At 50.7% G+C, this 18322-nt stretch overlaps 9 protein-coding genes across 9 annotated transcripts; 6 read left to right on the forward strand and 3 right to left on the reverse strand.

Annotated features, from left to right (window-relative positions):
* Positions 1-48: 48 nt before the first annotated feature.
* MRS44_002024 (uncharacterized protein) lies at positions 49-1473 on the forward strand (the record flags this gene model as incomplete). The annotated part of the gene is made up of 3 exons (XM_046283272.1): positions 49-1098; positions 1159-1242; positions 1306-1473. The coding sequence occupies 3 exons, from the start codon at positions 49-51 to the stop codon at positions 1471-1473; spliced, it is 1302 nt and encodes a 433-aa protein (XP_046123378.1).
* A 978-nt stretch (positions 1474-2451) lies between these two features.
* On the forward strand, positions 2452-3981 carry MRS44_002025 (uncharacterized protein; the record flags this gene model as incomplete). Its single annotated transcript, XM_046272463.2, has 1 exon — positions 2452-3981. One exon carries the CDS (start codon positions 2452-2454, stop codon positions 3979-3981), a length of 1530 nt encoding a protein of 509 aa, XP_046123379.2.
* A 456-nt stretch (positions 3982-4437) lies between these two features.
* On the forward strand, positions 4438-5822 carry MRS44_002026 (uncharacterized protein; the record flags this gene model as incomplete). Its single annotated transcript, XM_046268959.2, has 3 exons — positions 4438-4527; positions 4577-5258; positions 5308-5822. 3 exons carry the CDS (start codon positions 4438-4440, stop codon positions 5820-5822), a joined length of 1287 nt encoding a protein of 428 aa, XP_046123380.1.
* Positions 5823-5975: 153 nt separating this feature from the next.
* MRS44_002027 (uncharacterized protein) lies at positions 5976-8674 on the reverse strand (the record flags this gene model as incomplete). The annotated part of the gene is made up of 7 exons (XM_065623927.1): positions 5976-5998; positions 6078-6227; positions 6286-6701; positions 6815-7859; positions 7926-8165; positions 8220-8498; positions 8551-8674. 7 exons carry the CDS (start codon positions 8672-8674, stop codon positions 5976-5978), a joined length of 2277 nt encoding a protein of 758 aa, XP_065480336.1.
* Positions 8675-8958: 284 nt separating this feature from the next.
* On the forward strand, positions 8959-9866 carry MRS44_002028 (uncharacterized protein; the record flags this gene model as incomplete). Its single annotated transcript, XM_046273291.2, has 3 exons — positions 8959-9019; positions 9079-9522; positions 9571-9866. 3 exons carry the CDS (start codon positions 8959-8961, stop codon positions 9864-9866), a joined length of 801 nt encoding a protein of 266 aa, XP_046123382.1.
* A 248-nt stretch (positions 9867-10114) lies between these two features.
* MRS44_002029 (uncharacterized protein) lies at positions 10115-11929 on the reverse strand (the record flags this gene model as incomplete). The annotated part of the gene is made up of 3 exons (XM_046284452.2): positions 10115-11151; positions 11214-11842; positions 11901-11929. The coding sequence occupies 3 exons, from the start codon at positions 11927-11929 to the stop codon at positions 10115-10117; spliced, it is 1695 nt and encodes a 564-aa protein (XP_046123383.1).
* Positions 11930-12522: 593 nt separating this feature from the next.
* Positions 12523-13725, reverse strand: MRS44_002030 (uncharacterized protein; the record flags this gene model as incomplete). The annotated part of the gene is made up of 3 exons (XM_046284453.2): positions 12523-13113; positions 13166-13609; positions 13675-13725. The coding sequence occupies 3 exons, from the start codon at positions 13723-13725 to the stop codon at positions 12523-12525; spliced, it is 1086 nt and encodes a 361-aa protein (XP_046123384.1).
* Positions 13726-14146: 421 nt separating this feature from the next.
* On the forward strand, positions 14147-15182 carry MRS44_002031 (uncharacterized protein; the record flags this gene model as incomplete). The annotated part of the gene is made up of 3 exons (XM_046272464.2): positions 14147-14252; positions 14309-14990; positions 15044-15182. 3 exons carry the CDS (start codon positions 14147-14149, stop codon positions 15180-15182), a joined length of 927 nt encoding a protein of 308 aa, XP_046123385.1.
* Positions 15183-15996: 814 nt separating this feature from the next.
* On the forward strand, positions 15997-17531 carry MRS44_002032 (uncharacterized protein; the record flags this gene model as incomplete). The annotated part of the gene is made up of 3 exons (XM_046280451.2): positions 15997-16177; positions 16238-16667; positions 16736-17531. 3 exons carry the CDS (start codon positions 15997-15999, stop codon positions 17529-17531), a joined length of 1407 nt encoding a protein of 468 aa, XP_046123386.2.
* Positions 17532-18322: the final 791 nt, after the last annotated feature.

Genomic DNA, 18322 nt, shown 5'->3' on the forward strand with positions numbered 1-18322 from the left:
GAACCAGAATACAACCCATTTCTAGAAAAGAGCAATTGGATCGACAAGATGATTGCACTCGGGCTCCAGTCACTTCTTGCTAGCCAGCTCGCAGCCCTTGTTGCTGCAAACCACGCCCCCTCCACGCATGGCTTGAACTTTGACGCCAAATTCGGCAACAAGCCTCAGCCATTCACCATCCATGTCGATCAGACATTCATCGACGAAACGAAGGCGAAGGCTGAGAAGACGCGCCTAGTAGTCGACATGGACCAACCCGACTACATCGACGGAGTCCCTTCACATGCCGTCGGCAACTGGTCTCGATACTGGGCAAAAGAATACGATTGGAGAAAGGTGGAAAGGTCTCTCAACGAGAACTTTCAGCATTTTACAACGACGGTCAGGGCTGGGAAGAACTACACGCATCCCATCCCACTTCACTTCGTCCATGGCAAATCTGACCGAGCCGATGCGATTCCCCTCCTTTTCCTCCACGGCTGGCCAGGTACCTTTCATGAAGTGGCTGGCATTATCGATTTGCTCACCAATCCCCCAAATGACACTCTTCCGGCATTTCATGTCGTGGCGCCAGACTTGCCAGGGTTCGGCTTTTCACCTGCGCCCAGTCACCCGGGATTAGGTTCCCGCGAGATGGGCCAAGCATTCAACGACTTGATGGCTCAGCTTGGATACACCAAGTATGTCGGCCAAGGGGGAGACTTTGGAAGTCATATCCTGAGGACTATGTCACCCGACTTTCCCGAGTCATTGGTCTCGATCCTCTCCAACCTTTTCAACGTGTCGCCAAACTCCACAGATCTGGAACGTTTTGCCAATAACCAGACCACCCCAGAGGAGACGGCTCTTATCAGCATGTTGACAGACCCAGGCTTTTCTTGGACTGCAGCATACTGGGATATCGAGAAATCTGTCCCACTCCAGGTCGCCATCAGCCTTACTGACAGCCCTGTGGCTTGGCTTGCTTGGCAGTACATGGGCATGCGAATGCTGACTCCAGGCTATGAGTGGGGAACAGAAGATCTGATTACATGGTCTATGTTGAACTATATCCAAGGACCCTATGGTGGATTTAGGCTCTACAAGGAAGCTGACCGCGTATGGACCCCAACCCATGTGCCATCGTGCTTTAATTGCTAATCATATTCAACGCAATAGGAAGGGATATTGGATGGTGTATTTCCGTACGTTGAGCAGCCTGTCGGCGTCGTCAAGTATTACGGTGACGCAGGATACAATGTGGTGCGTGGTTCCATCCTCTCTTCGTGCTTGAAGTTTAACTGGCTAACATGAATTTGTGCCTAGCCTCTGGAGTGGGCTCAACGCCAAGGAAACATCACTTTCTTTCGCAAGAAGACAGCGGACATCCTTGGAGGGCATTTCCCTGCTTTCGTCAACCCTCGGGGCCTGGTTGAGGACTGCTGGGCCTTTTGGGGAGACAAAGAGGCTTCTGGAACGCACATTTTCTACTGATGCCAAACACTCACAAAGACCGCTCGAGATTCGAGAACGGTTGGTCCTTGGCATGCCACATGTAATCTCAAATATGCATAGATCTCCTTCATTAGCTGCACCTCACTTTTCACTGCTTGTTGGTGAGAAAAGGGGCCCAGTCGAGTGTGGCTTTTTTTAGCTGCCAAAATACTTTTTCCAAAAGCTTAAATCAGCCAGGCCTTCTTCTAGAATGACAGTTGACATTCTTGTTGGCTCATTTGGGTCACGGAGTGTGGTAACATTTCGAAAGGACAGGGCTAAATTCTTACCTTTCTTTATTTAGGGGGCCAAGAGGATTCCTACGATAGATTGGGAATAGCTTTGACCAGAATCCTGTCTTGGAATCTGCAAGAAAGAAAATCAAACCCGGTTACAAAGCGCTTATGAAAACGCAGAAAAGGTCCGTCGGACTCTTATTTTGACGTCTTTACCGTTACCCTGAACCAAGTCAAGGCAGACAGCCGAAATTAGCAGCAAATCATCATCAAAGTCCCTTTCAAGCCCCATTCCTTGGCCCCCAATGGCCCCCATTAGCTCGGACTCAAGCATGGCCCCGTCCAAGCATGATTGGTCTGCTCGGACTAATCCCTGCTTGTCCCACTTTCGACGCTTGGATTCAAACTCCCCTTGGTATCCGATTGTCATAAGTAGGTTTGCTCATCGCATCGTGACTTGAATCCTCGCTGAGACCGATGCCTATTGTATCCAGCCTCACCAGCCCTACAGCCCTACAGCCTTATCTGTCTCGCGTAGAGAGCTTGTTTATGGAAACTGACACACCCATTTCGTGACCGGACTACTTGGATCTTCTGTCTGTAGACGTTAGACTTGTGACGTCTCGCGCCGTCATGGCCAGAAAGGGTAGCCCGAAAGTCAGAACGGGATGTATTACCTGCAAGTGAGTTTGGTGTGCGCCTAAGAGTGAAAATGTGTGACAAACATCCCTGAATCTGACAAATGATAAATAGAGCCCGCAAAGTCAAGTGCGACGAGGCCAAGCCTGAATGCAATCGTTGTGTGTCAACAGGCCGCAAGTGTGATGGCTATCTACCACAGAAACAAGACAAGCAGCGGCTATGGCCGAAGAACCAACAACTCTTGGCAAACCCTACTCGCACATTCCCGGGGATTGAAACTCGAAACGAAGGTAGAGCGTTGCAATACTTCTGCGATGTTGCTGGGCCGTTCTTGTCGGGGCCCGCCGACCGATACTTCTGGACGCATCTAGTCATGCAGTTCGCCAACTTCGAACCTGCAGTACGCCACTCGATTATCGCCATTAGCTCCCTTTACGAGCAGCTCCCATCTGGCTTACCTCAAGGTACCGGGGCCCAGGATCAGCGGTTAATACTCACCCACTACAACGCCGCCATCCGCGAGCTGAAGACAATGACTGCCCCAGAGAAGCAACCATTGGTTCTCCTTGTCTGCATCCTCTTTATCTGCATCGAGTTCTTGCAATCAAATGACGAAGCGGCCCTCAAACACTGCAAACACGGCATCACCATGCTCGCGCAGTGTGGCGCTGGATACGAGTGGACACGACAATTCCTCGGGCCGATTTTTCGACGGCTGAGTCTGTTCCCTTTCTTCTTTGGTAGAGAGCACTCTCATTATCCGAGTCTCCATGCCCTATCTGGTTCCGTGCCGAAAAGCTTTCAGTCATTTACCGATGCGCGATCGATGATGGACGAACTTTTTACCCGGTCGGTTCGTATTATGCGCTTGGGCGACGACTACCGAGTCGGTCAATTGAGACATCAGCCATTCCCCGACAGCTTGTACGACGAAGGGATGGCCGTGAACTCTCTTCTGGATACTTGGGACACACTTTTCACCACCCTTTTGTCTACTGACTCAGGGTATAATACTGCAATCGCTGAGCGACCGAGTGTAATAGCGCAACAGTCCTTGCTCATTCGGTTTGACGTATGCAGAATCATGACCGACATGGCTGTGGAGAGGGAGGAGGGGCCCTACGACCGTCATTTAGAGAGATTCAAGAGTCTCGCTGAGCGCCTCGAGAGTTTGGCCTCGAGCGTACCATTAGTGGCCAAGGGTGGAGATTCCCGCTTTGTAAAGTTCACGTTCGACATGGGATTCATGCCCGTCATGAGTTTCTGTACCCTCAAGTGTCGAGATCTTGAGACTCGGCTGCGGTTCTGGCGCCTCATGCCAACCCTCGCCTGTGCACGCGAGAGTCTGTGGAACCTGAACCTGATGACAGGGTTGGCCCGACGTGTGATCGAGATAGAGCACAAGATCCGGGTTCATGATGATGGCCAGCACACGATTCCTGACACTTCAGAACCCCTAACCGAGCGTATGAGGATACGACACTTGTGGGCGGATTCGATGCCGACATGTCGGGTTATACACGGGCAGACTATTGTCGGCAGGGTTGCGGGATTCTTTCTATTAGAAGAAGATGGTAACATCCACTGTCGGACGGAATTCTTTAATGACATGGATTACAACAATGGTTAAGTAACCAGGTCGACTTTCAAACACAACATGCATTCCCGAACAGAGAGCAGCGATTATTCTCATTGGCAGGATCCTATATTGCATCGTGGCAGGACAACGGCAGAGCGATTTCTTCTACATAGCTTCTTACCGTGGTATCTATAAACCTCGGTATTATTGTGCGACAACGCAATAGTCGGTGTATACATACCGTGGCGATGGACGACTAATGGAAAAGCCCCCTTGACACTCTGGGCCGTATATGTAGTCTTGGACCAGCCTCATTGCAGCCCATAGTCATATCATGATCGGTTAACACGAGGGACGTGGTCTGCTCGGAGAATAGAGTTTAGCCCCAGTTGGGCATCAGGTGCTGCCATGGATATGCAATTAAGCCAGTTCTACGTCATGTCACGTCAAGGTGCACAAGATCACAACTCCTCTTGCTTTCACACCGTACATCACATCGGCTGAACCATGGCTTCTCAATCCTTCGAGGACATCTCGTCCGTGATATCTTCATCTATTAGTTCGCACTACGAGTCCATAAAGACTCTCAATTACGAGGTTGATGTCCCTTCAATACCCTTGACCGACCATCGGCTCACACGTATAGATCCACTCCAACCCGGAGCTCGCCTATCACGAGCATCAAGCTCACTCAACCTTCACCTCGCTCCTTACCTCTCCCTCCTTTGCTGACCTGGGAATTACTGTTACCCCCCATGCGTACGGTCTAGAAACCTCATTCTCTGCCGACTTTGGTTCCGGTGGCCGCCTTGTTGTATTCAACGCCGAGTATGATGCCCTCCCCGGAATAGGCCATGCTTGCGGGCATAACCTCATCGCCTCCTCCGCTCTCAGTGCCTTCATTGGTGCTGTCTATGCCCTCAAAGCCTCTGCAAAGCCAGGGCGGGTGCGTCTTCTGGGAACCCCTGCAGAAGAAGGAGGTGGCGGAAAGATCCCGCTTATCGAGGCTGGAGCATACAATGATGCGGCGGCATGCCTGATGACGCACCCTGGGCCCCAGTACCTTCTTAGCGGGAACGTCACAGGAGTTGCTGCAGCAAAAATGCTGGCGAACGTGAAATGGCGAGTCAGCTTTCAGGGAAAGACAGCACATGCATCAATGGAGCCGTGGAATGGAGTCAACGCTCTCGACGCTGTGTGCCTCTCCTATAATGCCGTTTCTATGCTTCGTCAACAGATCCGACCGCATGAGAGGATTCATGGAGTCTTCAACGAGGCAGGAGATCGACCAAGCGTCATCCCCGGCACGACAAGCGTTTCATACTATGGTACATACGCCAAGGAATCTTGACATGAGATATTGCTGACTTTGAGCAGTTCGTAGCAATACACTCGCAGCGACAGAGCGGCTTTGGGCACGTGTAAAGGCCTGCTTTGATGGTGCTGCGTTAGCAACAGGCTGCACCGTCTCATATGAGCCCATCAATACGTACGCCGACCTTCGATCTTCGCTCCCACTGTGTAAAGCCTTCATTCAGGCCATGGATACAGCCGCTGCTGGAAACACACCCTGGCTCGATTCTGGTGCTAGAAAAGATGAAATTATTTCTCTCTTTGAACCGTCAGACTTCATCGGAGGTTCCACTGACATGGGCAATGTCACCTACGTCTGCCCAGGTATCCACGTCGCCTTTGGCATTGACACGGCCCATGGCCAAGGAAACCATACGAGCGGTTTTGCCGACGCGGCAGCACTGGAAAAGTCTTTTACTAGAGCGGTAGAATGGGGGCAAGGTATGGCTATTGTGGGATGGCGTGTACTTAATGAGGACGCGTTTGCCGAAGAGGTGAGAAGGGAGTGGGAAGATGACATGAAGAGGGCTAGCCAGTGAGCTACGAACAGGTACAAAGCGCAGATATCTCAGCTCAATCCTCATAATCATGAATACTCGCTGGCGGGTGATGGATATTCCTTGATCGCAACTCTAATTACAGGACATACGGTGAAGGTGCTGATCTAAGGCCTGGGCAGCTATTGTTCACAACTATCGCTCATCCAGGTTCTCGCCTATACTCCTCAAGTAACAGTTCTCGGTACCTCTGAAGGCTCGCCCCCATAACATTTATAAATCGCCATTGAGTGTTACTTTTGAAGAAGTGTGCCCAAATCTTGAGTACAGCCAGACTCACGCCCCGTGGATCTAACTGTACATCAACTTCCTCCTCTTCAAAGTCCACAACCGAAAAGGCTTCTTCGATGATGCATCGCACCCAGTGAAGCATGCGGTCTTCGCTTGCTGGAGACATATGTCAGCCATTGACTCATGGAGTTACAATAAACCTAGTAACACGTACCATTTAGGGAGACAGCATTCACCGAACGCTGCAGAGACGCCAACCACTTGCTCAGCAGAACAGCGCACTCCAGGGCTGACAGAGAATGACGAACGCTCCAGAAAAAGGCTTGGCTCCGAGCTACACGATCAACTCCGAGTCTCACGGGGATGCTCAGCGCATGAGCAGCATACAACAGAGCCGATATGACACCATCGCTCCTCTCCACGTCGGGGCATTTCATCAGAGCCTGGGCGATTTGCTCAGGATCTCGGGTTTCAAGTAGGCGATGAGGACCGATATTGAGATAGATGCGGACATAAGCGAGGCCTAGTAGGGAGCTCGATGTGAAGGGAATCGGTCCGTTTTCGTTGTTTGGGTCGAGGCTGGACTCGGGAGCCTGCTGCCAGCTGGTGGTCCAGGAGCGAAGGGCACGACTAAAGGAGTGGCACGTCTTAGTGACTGGCTAACGGGTGCGTATGAAATTCTCTTAGATAAGAGGATATGAAGCGAAAAACAGGGAATTTCCGGTCGAGGTGCGGAAACTTACTCGAGCTTGTCCACTTCGTCGGGCGGAAGAGACGCAGACTGATCCATGATGGGCAATGACAAGTCACGGACAACGTATATCCTCTGTAATAAGCCGTGGAGTAATATGTAGTTTCCTATCGGCGTAGGGGTGGGATTGAGTTCGCATTCACTGTTACGAAGTAGAAGCGAGAGTGTTTCCTGGAATGAAAGCTGCTGCTTCTTGACCTCGCTATGAGCTGCCTGCCAAGCCGTCGCCGTCGGAGCTAACCATTCTTTGGTATGACACGGTAGCCGCAGGTGTATCTCGTTGGTTCGAAGGGGTGGATATACGTTGTATGCAATACTGTGAGTATGAGTGAAGGTGAAGGCGATGAACTTAGATCTTCGGACGGATTCCTGATGTACCCATGCGAGCCATCTTGCTTGTAGCGAAACTTGATCTGAATCACTGTTCGCATGTTCTTTCTCCTCCTCCTCCTCTTCTAACCCGAGATCCCGAAGAACCTGAATTAGTAAACCTTGGAGGGAGAATGCCTCTTGGATGAGGGACTGCTTCATCTCCCAGGTTGCATAGCCCATGATGTTAATTAGAGCGCGGACAGTATCGATTGGCTCCCATGTGCCACATATAAACCGTTCGTGTTCCGGATTACCATCTGGTCGCTTTCTCGGGGATCGTCCTTGCATGCACAAGAGACTGGCCGTCTTTGGACCGAACTGATGAGCTTCCTGCAGAAGTCGCTCAAACGTTATGGCTTTGGCTGCATGGAATAGGCGTTCTGCGATCCGGTGCTCAAAACAATACTGTGCCCCAATTGTCGCAATGGACAAGACAAGTTCAAGCGGGCTGTCTAGGACGGACCAGGTCTGTATATGCATAAAGACCATATGAGAATGGAAGCCATCAATGTAGCTGGTAATATATCGAGCTAAAGCGTGGCGTGAAGGCAGTCGGAAGTCGGGATCCAAGACATCTCGGAAGTTGTCTAATGAGTGGCTTAAGCGAGCTCGTTGTTCATCAGTAACCTTGAGCACAGAAGGGGCCGCTTCATGAGCTCGGGAATCTATACCGGCAAATCGTAAGTTAGCATCCGCTCTACTAACTGAGGGAGCTTGAGGCTGGAACCTACCTTGATCGAAATGTGTATCCGGAGCTCTGTCACCTGCAGGCACTGAAGGTAACCAAGAGTTGAAGGGGGTGCCGAGACGAGCTCCACGGGCGGGGGGATTGCCCTTGGGTACTTCGCCTGACGTCGTTTCATGTGCATCAGGCCCATGGAAGTAAGGACTCCATTCTGCTGGTAGACCTATACCGTCAAGAAACCCGGCGAATTCCCAGAACTGATCGAAGTTGTAATCCAGAGTCTGACCTGTTCTGAGTAAGTAGGAGTGCTCCAATCCCGTCTGGGGAATTGGTTGCCTACATTGGTCAAAAGTCTCCTGTGTAACCATCAGGTCCTGCTGAGCATCAGGGTCCAGGTAGGCCTGTGGACCAGCCGGGAGCTGCTGTTGTTCTGCCCATGACGAGGCATTGTCCAACTCAAGCGACGAGTCGGTGATAGCCGTTACCACATCCGGCGTCGGACTTGGTCGGGGGTTCTCGGCTTCACCGGTATGCAGCGAAATGCGTTGATGTCTCGTGAGCAGGTCTCGACGAGCAAATGCGGCCCCACAAGTGCATACGAATGGCTTCTCTTTGGTATCTGCAGTGTCATACGTCAGACAGCAATGACGTGTGAGGTGGAGGAGACTGACGAGTACGGACGTGACGACCCAAATGCTCAGAGCGTTTGAAGACCCTTGTGCAATGGGGGCAGATGTGAGGATCGCCCCGACGTCGACGACGAGGCCGAATGGCGCCGTCCCCGTGGGTCGTCATGATGGGGATGTTGGAGGCGTTTGGTGGAAAAAGAGGGAGAGTTGGAGAGCAGCAGTTGGAGGCTTTCTCAATGTTGGTTTGTTTGTGGGTACGCTAGGCCTTATCGACAAGGGGGGCGAAACCTTGGGGCCATGTTGGGCGATTTGGGGCTATTACTAACTGCTCCAAAGATAACGAGTCATGAGACAGATTGGATTGGCAGTATACAAGTCAGAGCGATTACTTGAGAGGTGAGGGGACTGATCCGATCGTCGCCGAATCGTCTCTACCAGTCAAATCTCACAATGTCGTCGACCATTCTCAAATTGCCAGGCGTAGCGCTCATCACTGGTGCTGGAGGGACTGGTAAGTTCCTCGAGGGCATGTTCATGTGGACAGTCGCTTACTGTGTGTGTTTTCCTTAGGAATTGGTGCTGCAGTAGCGAGAGCTTTTGCTCGGTCAGGATGCACACGCTTTGCCATAACGGATCTAAACAAAGATACCCTGGCTCAAACTCGGGGTCAAATCCTCAGCATAAACCCAGATGCCAATGTTCTCGCTGAGCCTGGAGATATCTCGGACAAATCACACGTCGAGTCGCTCATCGCCCAGACTGTGAAACAGTTTGAACGACTGGACTATGCCGTCAACTGTGCCGGCATTCTCGGGTCAGCGGTACGGTCGACTGATATGGACACGGCAGCCTTTGATAAAATTACAAACGTGAACTATCGCGGAACTTGGCTGTCTTCTAGAGCAGCCTTGAGGGTCATGTTGCAACAGAAACCATTGCAAGAGCATCCCGAACAGAGGGGAGCAGTTGTCAACATTGCCAGCCAGCTCGGCATTGTAGCACGTCCTGAAGCCGGTAAGTTCCTTCACATTTGCCTCTAAGACTTATTACTAACTGGTGTAGCTGCATACTGCGCTTCCAAGGCAGCCATCATACACATGACCCGCTCGGATGCGATTGACTACTCAAAGGACAACATTCGCATCAACTGCGTGTGCCCCGGCGTTATCGAATCGCCCATGACCACGGGCACAAAGGAAGTAACAGAGAGGCTACGCCCAGCAATAGAAATTGCTCCGATGCGCAGAATGGGGCGACCAGATGAAATTGCAAATGCTGTCATGTTCTTATGTTCCAGTCAGGCGTCGTTCATTCAAGGACATGCCTTGGTCGTTGACGGGGGATATACCATAAACTAGATATTGGAATATAGATATTAAATCAAGTTTCTCTATAGTCACTTTGACTGTCGAGTATCTAAAATGACTGGCTTAGTGATAATCTGGTTGTGGGTAGCTTACTCACGGAAAGGTGGAGAGTGACGATGGCCTCTATTTGAGACGTCATTGCGATCAACAAGGAAGAGTAGCCATGTTTGGTCCTTTTTCGAGATACCAACAAAATTTTAGTCTATTAACCTTCTATCCATCTAATTTTCTCATCTTCCTCATGATTCGACAGCCAGAGCATTCTTACTCGTCGCACACGCTCCATTCACCTTTGCCCAAACGTCCATCTTCAAAGTCTTGCCCATGTCTCCTTTTTCAGCTACTACACGCGGCGCCTTCCAGTCAAATGCCCTCTCCCATGCGTTTCCCACATTCAGAATCTTCTTCTCCTGCCACAAGCCACCAACAATTTGCAGTCCTACAGGAAGTTGTACTGTGGGATCTTCCGTGGCCGGTGCAAATCCAACGGGGATTGACATGGCTGGGTGACCTGTGACGTTGAAAACGGCCGTATTGGATGTAAGTCCTATACTTGGCTCAAAGCACTCTCGGGGTGTTCCCTTTGGATCCCCGTGCTTGGGAGCCACATATGGGGTAGTAGGCATAACCACCACGTCAAAGTCCTGAAAGATTTTCTCGTAGTCGTCACTTATCTTGCGGCTCAAGTTCATAGTCTTGCCATACAGGCCTGGAAAGCGGTCCACGAGGTAAAGACCATTGATGACGGTATTTTTCGTTGAGGGAAATAGCTTGGCAAAGTTCTCAGAGGTCCAAGGAAGACGAGCATGTTCGAACTCGGTGAGGTAAAGTCCCCTTCGTCCGTGTGCTTGGCCGATAATGTTCATAGCGCCGGCGATGCGTTGTTGGATAGTCCATATCGAAGGGCCTTCCAGATGTGAGGGGATCGACACTTCTTTGACAGTAGCGCCGAGCTTTTCGAACCTTTTCACGGCTGACATGACGATATCTCGTACACTTGAATGTACGATGGGCTGGTCGAAGCCTTCTCGTAGGATTCCAATCTTGACGCCGGCAAGACTTGGTTCTGGACTCAAAGAATCGGCATAACCATGTGAACCATGTACGCCAGCGCCCATCGCTCGATCATCGATTCCATCATAGCCGGCCATGGCATCGAGGAAAATGGCAGCATCAAGAACAGATCGTGTCAAGGGACCCGCGTGGTCATCGATTGCGTCTCCACTGGTAATTCCCGTCCACGGAACAAGGCCATGTGTAGGCTTCAGTCCGACGCCTAGAATGAAGTTAGTCAATACGAGATCTCTTCGTTTGCAGATGAAAATAAGATCGACTTACATCCACAAAGGGCTGAGGGAACGCGGATGCTTCCACCCTGGTCAGACCCAATCGCGCAGTCAACGCGACCTGATGATACCAGCGCTGCACCTCCTGATGTGCTTCCACCAGCCGAGTAGCCTCGACTATGAGGATTCTCGACGATTCCTTGAGCACTTGTGAAGGAGGATGTCGAGTTACAGAAATTTTCGCACACGCTGGTACCGACAATATCCGCTCCCTGATCCAACACCCTTGTGACAACAGTGGCATCTGTTTTGGGTGTCCACGCAGGGAAAGCATCGCTTCCAAAGAACTGCGGTACACCCGCTACAGCGATGCAGTCTTTTAGGCAGACCGTCTTGCCTTTGAGGGTACCGGCACCGTCAGGCTTGCCTTGGATGAGAAACTTGTGCGCCCATTCGTTGCCAAACTCCTGCTCCTCAGGAGTTGCTCGGTGAAGGTTTAGACGAGGGTAGAGTTTCTCATCTGGAACAGGCTGATAGTCAGGAAGAGCAGAGATATGCTCAGCACAGTCATGAACTGCGGCAAGGAGCAGGTCAAAGTCGGCTGAGTCTTTGGCGTCTATGCCCACTCCAAGACGCTTCTGAAGAAGCTTTTCGGCATCGCCCTTCTTGACCGGATTATCCCTAGGAGTTATTTGTTAGTTGTGAATGGCCAGAGATAAGATTGGGAAAGGGGTCATACGGCGAAACATCCTTAAAGAAGACAGACATGATGAATCACACCTTTCTCTATTTCAAGAGCCAAGATACCGTCGGACGAGTGGCGTCACTTTGAGATTCAGTTATCTTGTGTGCCAACAGAACTAAAACGCTCTTTCGCTCCCAGCTTTTCAAGGATGATAGAAACTACCAGCGTTATCAGTTGCCTAGGCTATTGTTCCCAAATGACCCCAAAGGCCTGGAGGTTGGGGTCATGTCTAAGATGGGGGTCGGGGGATCAGTCATCATCCCTCTGATTGGATGGTTTTACCCCAAATTCCTGTCTCCTCAAGGCGGAAAGATCAGCATCACGAGGGCACTCTCTGGTGGATACAGGACATTCGCCAAGATCCAAGGACGCGCCGGTCGAGCCGAGGTTGAAACTGCGCGCTTTCACAATATTGGCACAAGATGTCAAGGAACACAGGTGCACCATAGCATTTTGTTATTGGTATAGTTCAGGGTAGGTTCGTCTGAGAACTTGGTGTGAAAGCTGTCTTCATCCATTGGACAGATAGGGTAAAAAGTGGCCAATGGGACATTGTCTGCTCTAGGAGTTGTTCGAGGCTATCCTTTTCCACATCTGTTTGTTTGACCTGGTCCTATCATGCGAACTCAACTACCATCCTCCCCTTGAAGTCCCTTTTCTCATATCTCTCAACTATCTTGGGGGCATCTTCAAACGCGACCCGTGTAATCTGAGACCTAATTCCACTTCTTCCCACTGCCTCCATCATTCTTGCTGTGCTCTCTGCGCTGGCAACGTAACTCCCCTTAATCGTCAATTCTCGAAATACAAGGATACTGGAATCGAATTGCCAGTTCTCTGGAGGGAGACCCAGAACCACCACGGTGCCGCCAATCCGAAGCAGTGAAAGTGTCCAAGCTGTGACCTTAATCGAGTCTGTGCACACAACTGCAGCTGCAACACCCTCCTTCTCTGTAAACTCAAAGATCTCTCCAGTGGCGTTAGGTTGACTTGAATCGACTACGAGATCTGGTGATAGGTCTGGCTTGGGAACATTGGTTGCTAGAGTGCGACCTGCTTTGTGATTATCGATGGCAATCGTGCGAAAGCCCATAGCCTTGGCGAATTGAAGTCCTAGGTAGCCAAGACCGCCGATTCCGATGATGGCAACAGTGGCATTGGGTTCCAGGTCTTTTGTCGCCTTCTCGAGAGCACCCCAGACAGTTGCCTGAGACACCATTAGCTTGTTGACCCAGAGAGCGAAGAAGATGAAGACTTACGCCTGCGCACATCAATGGGGCTGCTTGATCAAATGAAACTTCATCTGGCAGCAATATGGTTGTCGCCGGGTCGGCCATCATGTATTCAGCCAGACAGCCATCGTCCTTGAAACCCGCCATCTCACGCTTCTCACAGTACCGGGGATCAAATGTGCCATAACGTTTCTTGGATAGTACGCAGCCGGTGCATTGAGTGCACGCCTTCCTGAAGTTGAGCACACCCACGCGGTCGCCTACTTTCCAAGAGCCGCCGCATCTATCACCCACTTGCACGATGACTCCAGCAGGCTCGTGAGACGGAATTATGGGAAGCTTGGACTTGAATTGGCCGTGATAAACTTGGAGATCAGAGTGACAGAAGCCTGCCGCATGGACCTTGACGAGGAGCTCATCGTCTTTGATCTGGGGTGTCCTCGTGGTAACTAATGCGTATGGCTCATTGTACTAAATTTCCAATGCCTGGTCAGTCAAACAACTACTTATGACAGGCAAGCTGGGGTTGAACTGACGCTGAGGAGCTGAGCCGCCTTCATCTGCGAAGGCAAATCATTGAAAGACATCTTGGTATCAGACAGTGGTTTGAAGCTCTAAGATGCAAAGACTGAAGAGTTGATTATCTTTCGCCTATAACCGCGGCTGTGATGTCGCCCCAACTTGCATCTCAACTAACCCCGACGTCGGTGATAGGAATCTCTTCGCTAACACGGTTACGCTAGTCCTTGAACTCACCGGCCCCATAATTTACCCCATCCGACTCCATTCCCAAAAGACCCCAACACCAACAATCAGGCGAGTCTTATCTTGATGCCTCCAACGCTTATCTTATCATGGATGGATCCATCGACCAGATTTGTGCAGATAATTACCCTGGACTAAGGCCCCCTCTTCCCCGGAATTATCTTCATTAATGTTTCACTTGTCACGAACCCTCATTCGCTTGTGAGAATTACCTTCAACTTCAATATCATCACATCTTTCAGCATGGGCAAGAAGCGCGTTCTCATCAGTTATGGTGTTGACGTTGACGCTGTTGCCGGATGGCTGGGCTCGTATGGCGGCGAGGACTCAAGCAACGATATCAGCAGGGGTAAGTGCATTGTTTCACCCAACCTATGAGACAAGACGCTGACCCTCTGGGCACAGGCCTTTTCGCGGGCACCGTTGGTGTACGACGAGTTCTCAAGTTCTTTGAGAAATACAACATCAAATCAACCTGGTTCATCCCAGGTCACAGTTTGGAGACCTTTCCCGAGGAGATGGCCCTTGTCCGCGATGCAGGCCATGAGATTGGCCTTCACGGATACTCGCATGAGAACCCAACAGACATGAGCTTGGAGCAGCAGCGCGATGTTTTGGATAAGACATACAAGATGCTGACTGAGTTCTGCGGCAAGCCCCCACGAGGCAGCGTTGCCCCCTGGTGGGAAACCAGCATGGAGGGGGCGCAGCTACTCCTCGATTATGGTATTGAGTACGACCACAGCATGTCTCACCACGACTGTCAGGCGTATTATCTACCCACAGGAGAATCCTGGACCAAGATTGACTACAAAAAGAAGGCGGCTGACTGGATGCATCCGCTCAAGAAGGGCATTGACACTGGTCTTGTAGAGATACCATCCAACTGGTATCTTGACGACCTGCCACCCATGATGTTTATCAAATCAGCTCCCAACAGCCACGGTTTTGTGAATGCTCGGGATGTTGAGGACATTTGGCGAGATCATTTCGACTACTTTTATCGGGAATATGACGAGTTCATCTTTCCCATGACGATCCACCCAGATGTGTCGGGGCGACCGCATGTATTGCTGATGCATGAAAGGTAAGCTGACTGAACTTGATGCCTGAGATTGTCACTAATTGAATGGCCTGTAGATTAATTGAGCATTTTATGAAGCACGAGGGCGTTGAGTTTGTTACTATGGCGGAGATTGCGGATGACTTCAAGGCGAGAAACAAACCTGCGCCGGGAGCCATTATGCCAGCTGACGCCGGATCTATTTTGAAGAATTAGATGTCACATAGCTCAATGTCATCATAAAATTTGTTAAAGACATACTTGTGAAGTGCAAATCGATTTCAACGTTCTCGTTCGAGATGCATTGCATCACAAATCAACAACTGACCAGTTGGCCATTGCTGTAGCGAATGATATGTTTCGCATTGAATTGAAATGCTAAGTCAAGTACTGACATGGTGAACCAATCAAACACTGAACAATTGAAGGGTTTCTTCTGTTCTGATTCGTTCTTGATATAGTGCCCCCAATATCCATCCAAGTCCCTTGATCCGTATATCCGTATCTCTATTGACGTGTCAAACCAGTTACAACGTGCTACCACTCCAGGAGTTCAGCTCGAGGCTCCATTCTCCCGTCAAGGGTCATATCGCTACCTTCCGAGGATAATATCACTATCAACGGTAGGATTTCTAGAGCCAACACTGACGTATCGTGTTGGGTCTTGCTACCCCAACGCAATCTGGCCCCGCTCAGAAACACCTCCAACTCACAATATGACCCCAAGTACGCGATTCATGTTATCAACATCACACACAATCCACATAGGCCATGAAACATTATCTATGCCCCATGGGGCTACTGACCGGGCATCCTTACCCCAGATGGCTTATCTCGAGTCTTGGGATTGCGGGGGTAGGATTGGAGCTTTTCACCAACCGGACCAGCCCCCATATCAGCAGACCGTGAGCCTGTCGCCTTCGATATATATGGATCGTCTTCTCTGAGACGAGAACTCGGAATAGAACCTCATCACAGTCACATTTTGGTTCCTTGAGAAGCATCTTGAACAACAATCTGACAGACTACGATGGCTTCGTCAAAGAAGTCTGGCGATGTCATCGCCCCAGCCGACAACAACAGCATTGGTAGCATCGAGCCCGGAAAGTTGGAAAACTCTGATGACTCCTTTGAGGTGTTCAAGAGTGGCGATGGAAACGTTGAATTCCGGACCGTTGGTTGGATTCACGCCTCGGTCATCTTTCTCAAGAGTAGGTTACCGCCCTTTGTCCGAATTTCGGAGACATGTCTGACCAATGTTTCAATTATAGTCATTTTCGCGACTGGAGTCCTTACTATCCCTTCGGCAATGTTTGTCCTCGGTGCTCTTCCCGGTGCCATCAACGTCATCGGCTGGCAAGCCCTGAACACATACTGCGCAATTGTGCAGGGAAACTTTCGCAACTCGCACGCCGGCTGCCATTCGATCGCCGACATGGCGGAGAAGGTTGGGGGCGTCTGGCTGCGAGAAGTCGTGGGAGTTGTTTTCCTCGTCACGTTTGCCATCGTCGGCGCGTCCGGAATCTTTGGTTCCTCAGTTGCACTGAATGCGCTCTCGAACCATGCCATCTGCACAAACTACTTCATGCTTGTGGCTACAATTGCTGTCTTCATTCTTGCCAGTGTCCGCAAGTTTGAGAAGATTGCATGGCTGACCTGGGTTGGTTTCTTGTCTGTCTTTATTGCCGTGTTTATCGTCGTGTAAGTTGACTTCCTATCCACAACCCCCGTTCCTATTATCAAACCTCATACTGACTCGGTCTTTACAGTGTCGGAGTCACAACCCTCGACCGACCGGCTGCTGCCCCCCAGACGGGTGACTATGAGTTTGGATACCACGTGATTGGCAACCCAACCTTTGTTGCCGGCATCACTTCTGCCGCGACTATCTTCTGCTCGGGAGCCGGAACCTCGGCTTTCCTTCCTGTCATCTCGGAGATGAAGAAGCCGCGAGACTACAACAAGGCTGTGTACCTCTGCATGGGCATCGTCAGCGCCTCGTACCTCTCCTTCAGTCTGGTTGTTTACCGCTGGTGTGGTAAATGGGTTGCCTCGCCATCGCTGGGCAGCGCCGGAGGCACCATCAAGAAGGTCTCTTACGGAATTGGTCTCATCGGCCTGCTCGTGAGCGCCTGTCTCTACATCCATGTCGCCGCCAAGTACATGTTCGTTCGCCTTCTCCGAGACTCGCCTCATCTGCAAAAGAATTCCGTAGTGCATTGGTCCGTCTGGTTTGCCTGCACACTCAGCATGAGCATCGTGTCTTTTCTGCTCGCCTCGGGCATTCCCATCTTCAACTATCTGCTTGCGTTGGCAGGAAGCTTGACGTTTGCACCTCTGGCTCTTGGCCTGCCAGGATATCTATGGATCTTCGATCACCAGCACTACCGCACGGCTTCAGCCTGGAAGATGATTGTGTACTACCTCCATTGGGTCCTGATTGGCATCGCGGCTTTCATGACAGTTGGAGGCACATACGGAGTGATTCAGCAGGTTATTGATGCGTACGCCAATGGCGAGATCAGCTCGGCCTTCTCCTGTGGAGACAACAGTGGCTCGTCATGATTGCTACATCTGGTGGTTACACAGGATGACATGGGGTCTAGGTCGTTCGGTTGTCAGTTCTTGTCTTGCGAAAGCGGGATATCAAGTGTACACTGGTTAGGAACGATACAAGTTCTGTTATTAATAATATAGTCACAATTGCATCTGCTCTACCTGTGTGGTTGAGAAGCTGGGTGTGCTGAAGATGACGTCAGAAGACGACCTGATCACTTGTTCTTGCCCGTCTCTTCCTGTTACAACAACTCAAAGTCTTATTTACCACGTGGAGCACTCTCTTTACCTGCACACCTCGAACGACTAAGATGTGACCAACTTTCCCCTCCTTTCATCACATGCGTCAAGGTGTTAGCTGGCTCAAGGTGCATGCAATAGTCTCGAACACTTGCAGGGGTTCGCGTCGTGTCTCAGAAACACGATAAGGGCCCAGACCCCTCTTGGCATCTTCGACCCCATTCCATGCAACGCAGCGCCAAAAGCAGGCACACTCACACTCATCAGCCAGCCTCGGACAGGTAGAACGTTCAAGCCACTCAATATATTGCGTAATAGTCCTTATTCAGCCAGCGTCGGGTTGAATTAAGCGCCGCGTGGTCACATACTGATTCACCTCAGCTTACCCCAATTTCACGTTCCAGTTCTCCATGTGATGTAGTGGAGACTGGCCGTTGGGAATCGCCATTCAAAATCAATATCACAACTAGATACAATATCTGAGCACACTTGTGCACAGCCGACATCGGGTCGGGGTACGCTCCTACGTAGTAAGCTGAACATGACAAGTCACTTGTGGC

Source organism: Fusarium solani, assembly GCF_023522795.1.
Source record: "Fusarium solani strain SB1 chromosome Unknown bctg00000000, whole genome shotgun sequence".
NCBI classification, from domain to species: domain Eukaryota; kingdom Fungi; phylum Ascomycota; class Sordariomycetes; order Hypocreales; family Nectriaceae; genus Fusarium; species Fusarium solani.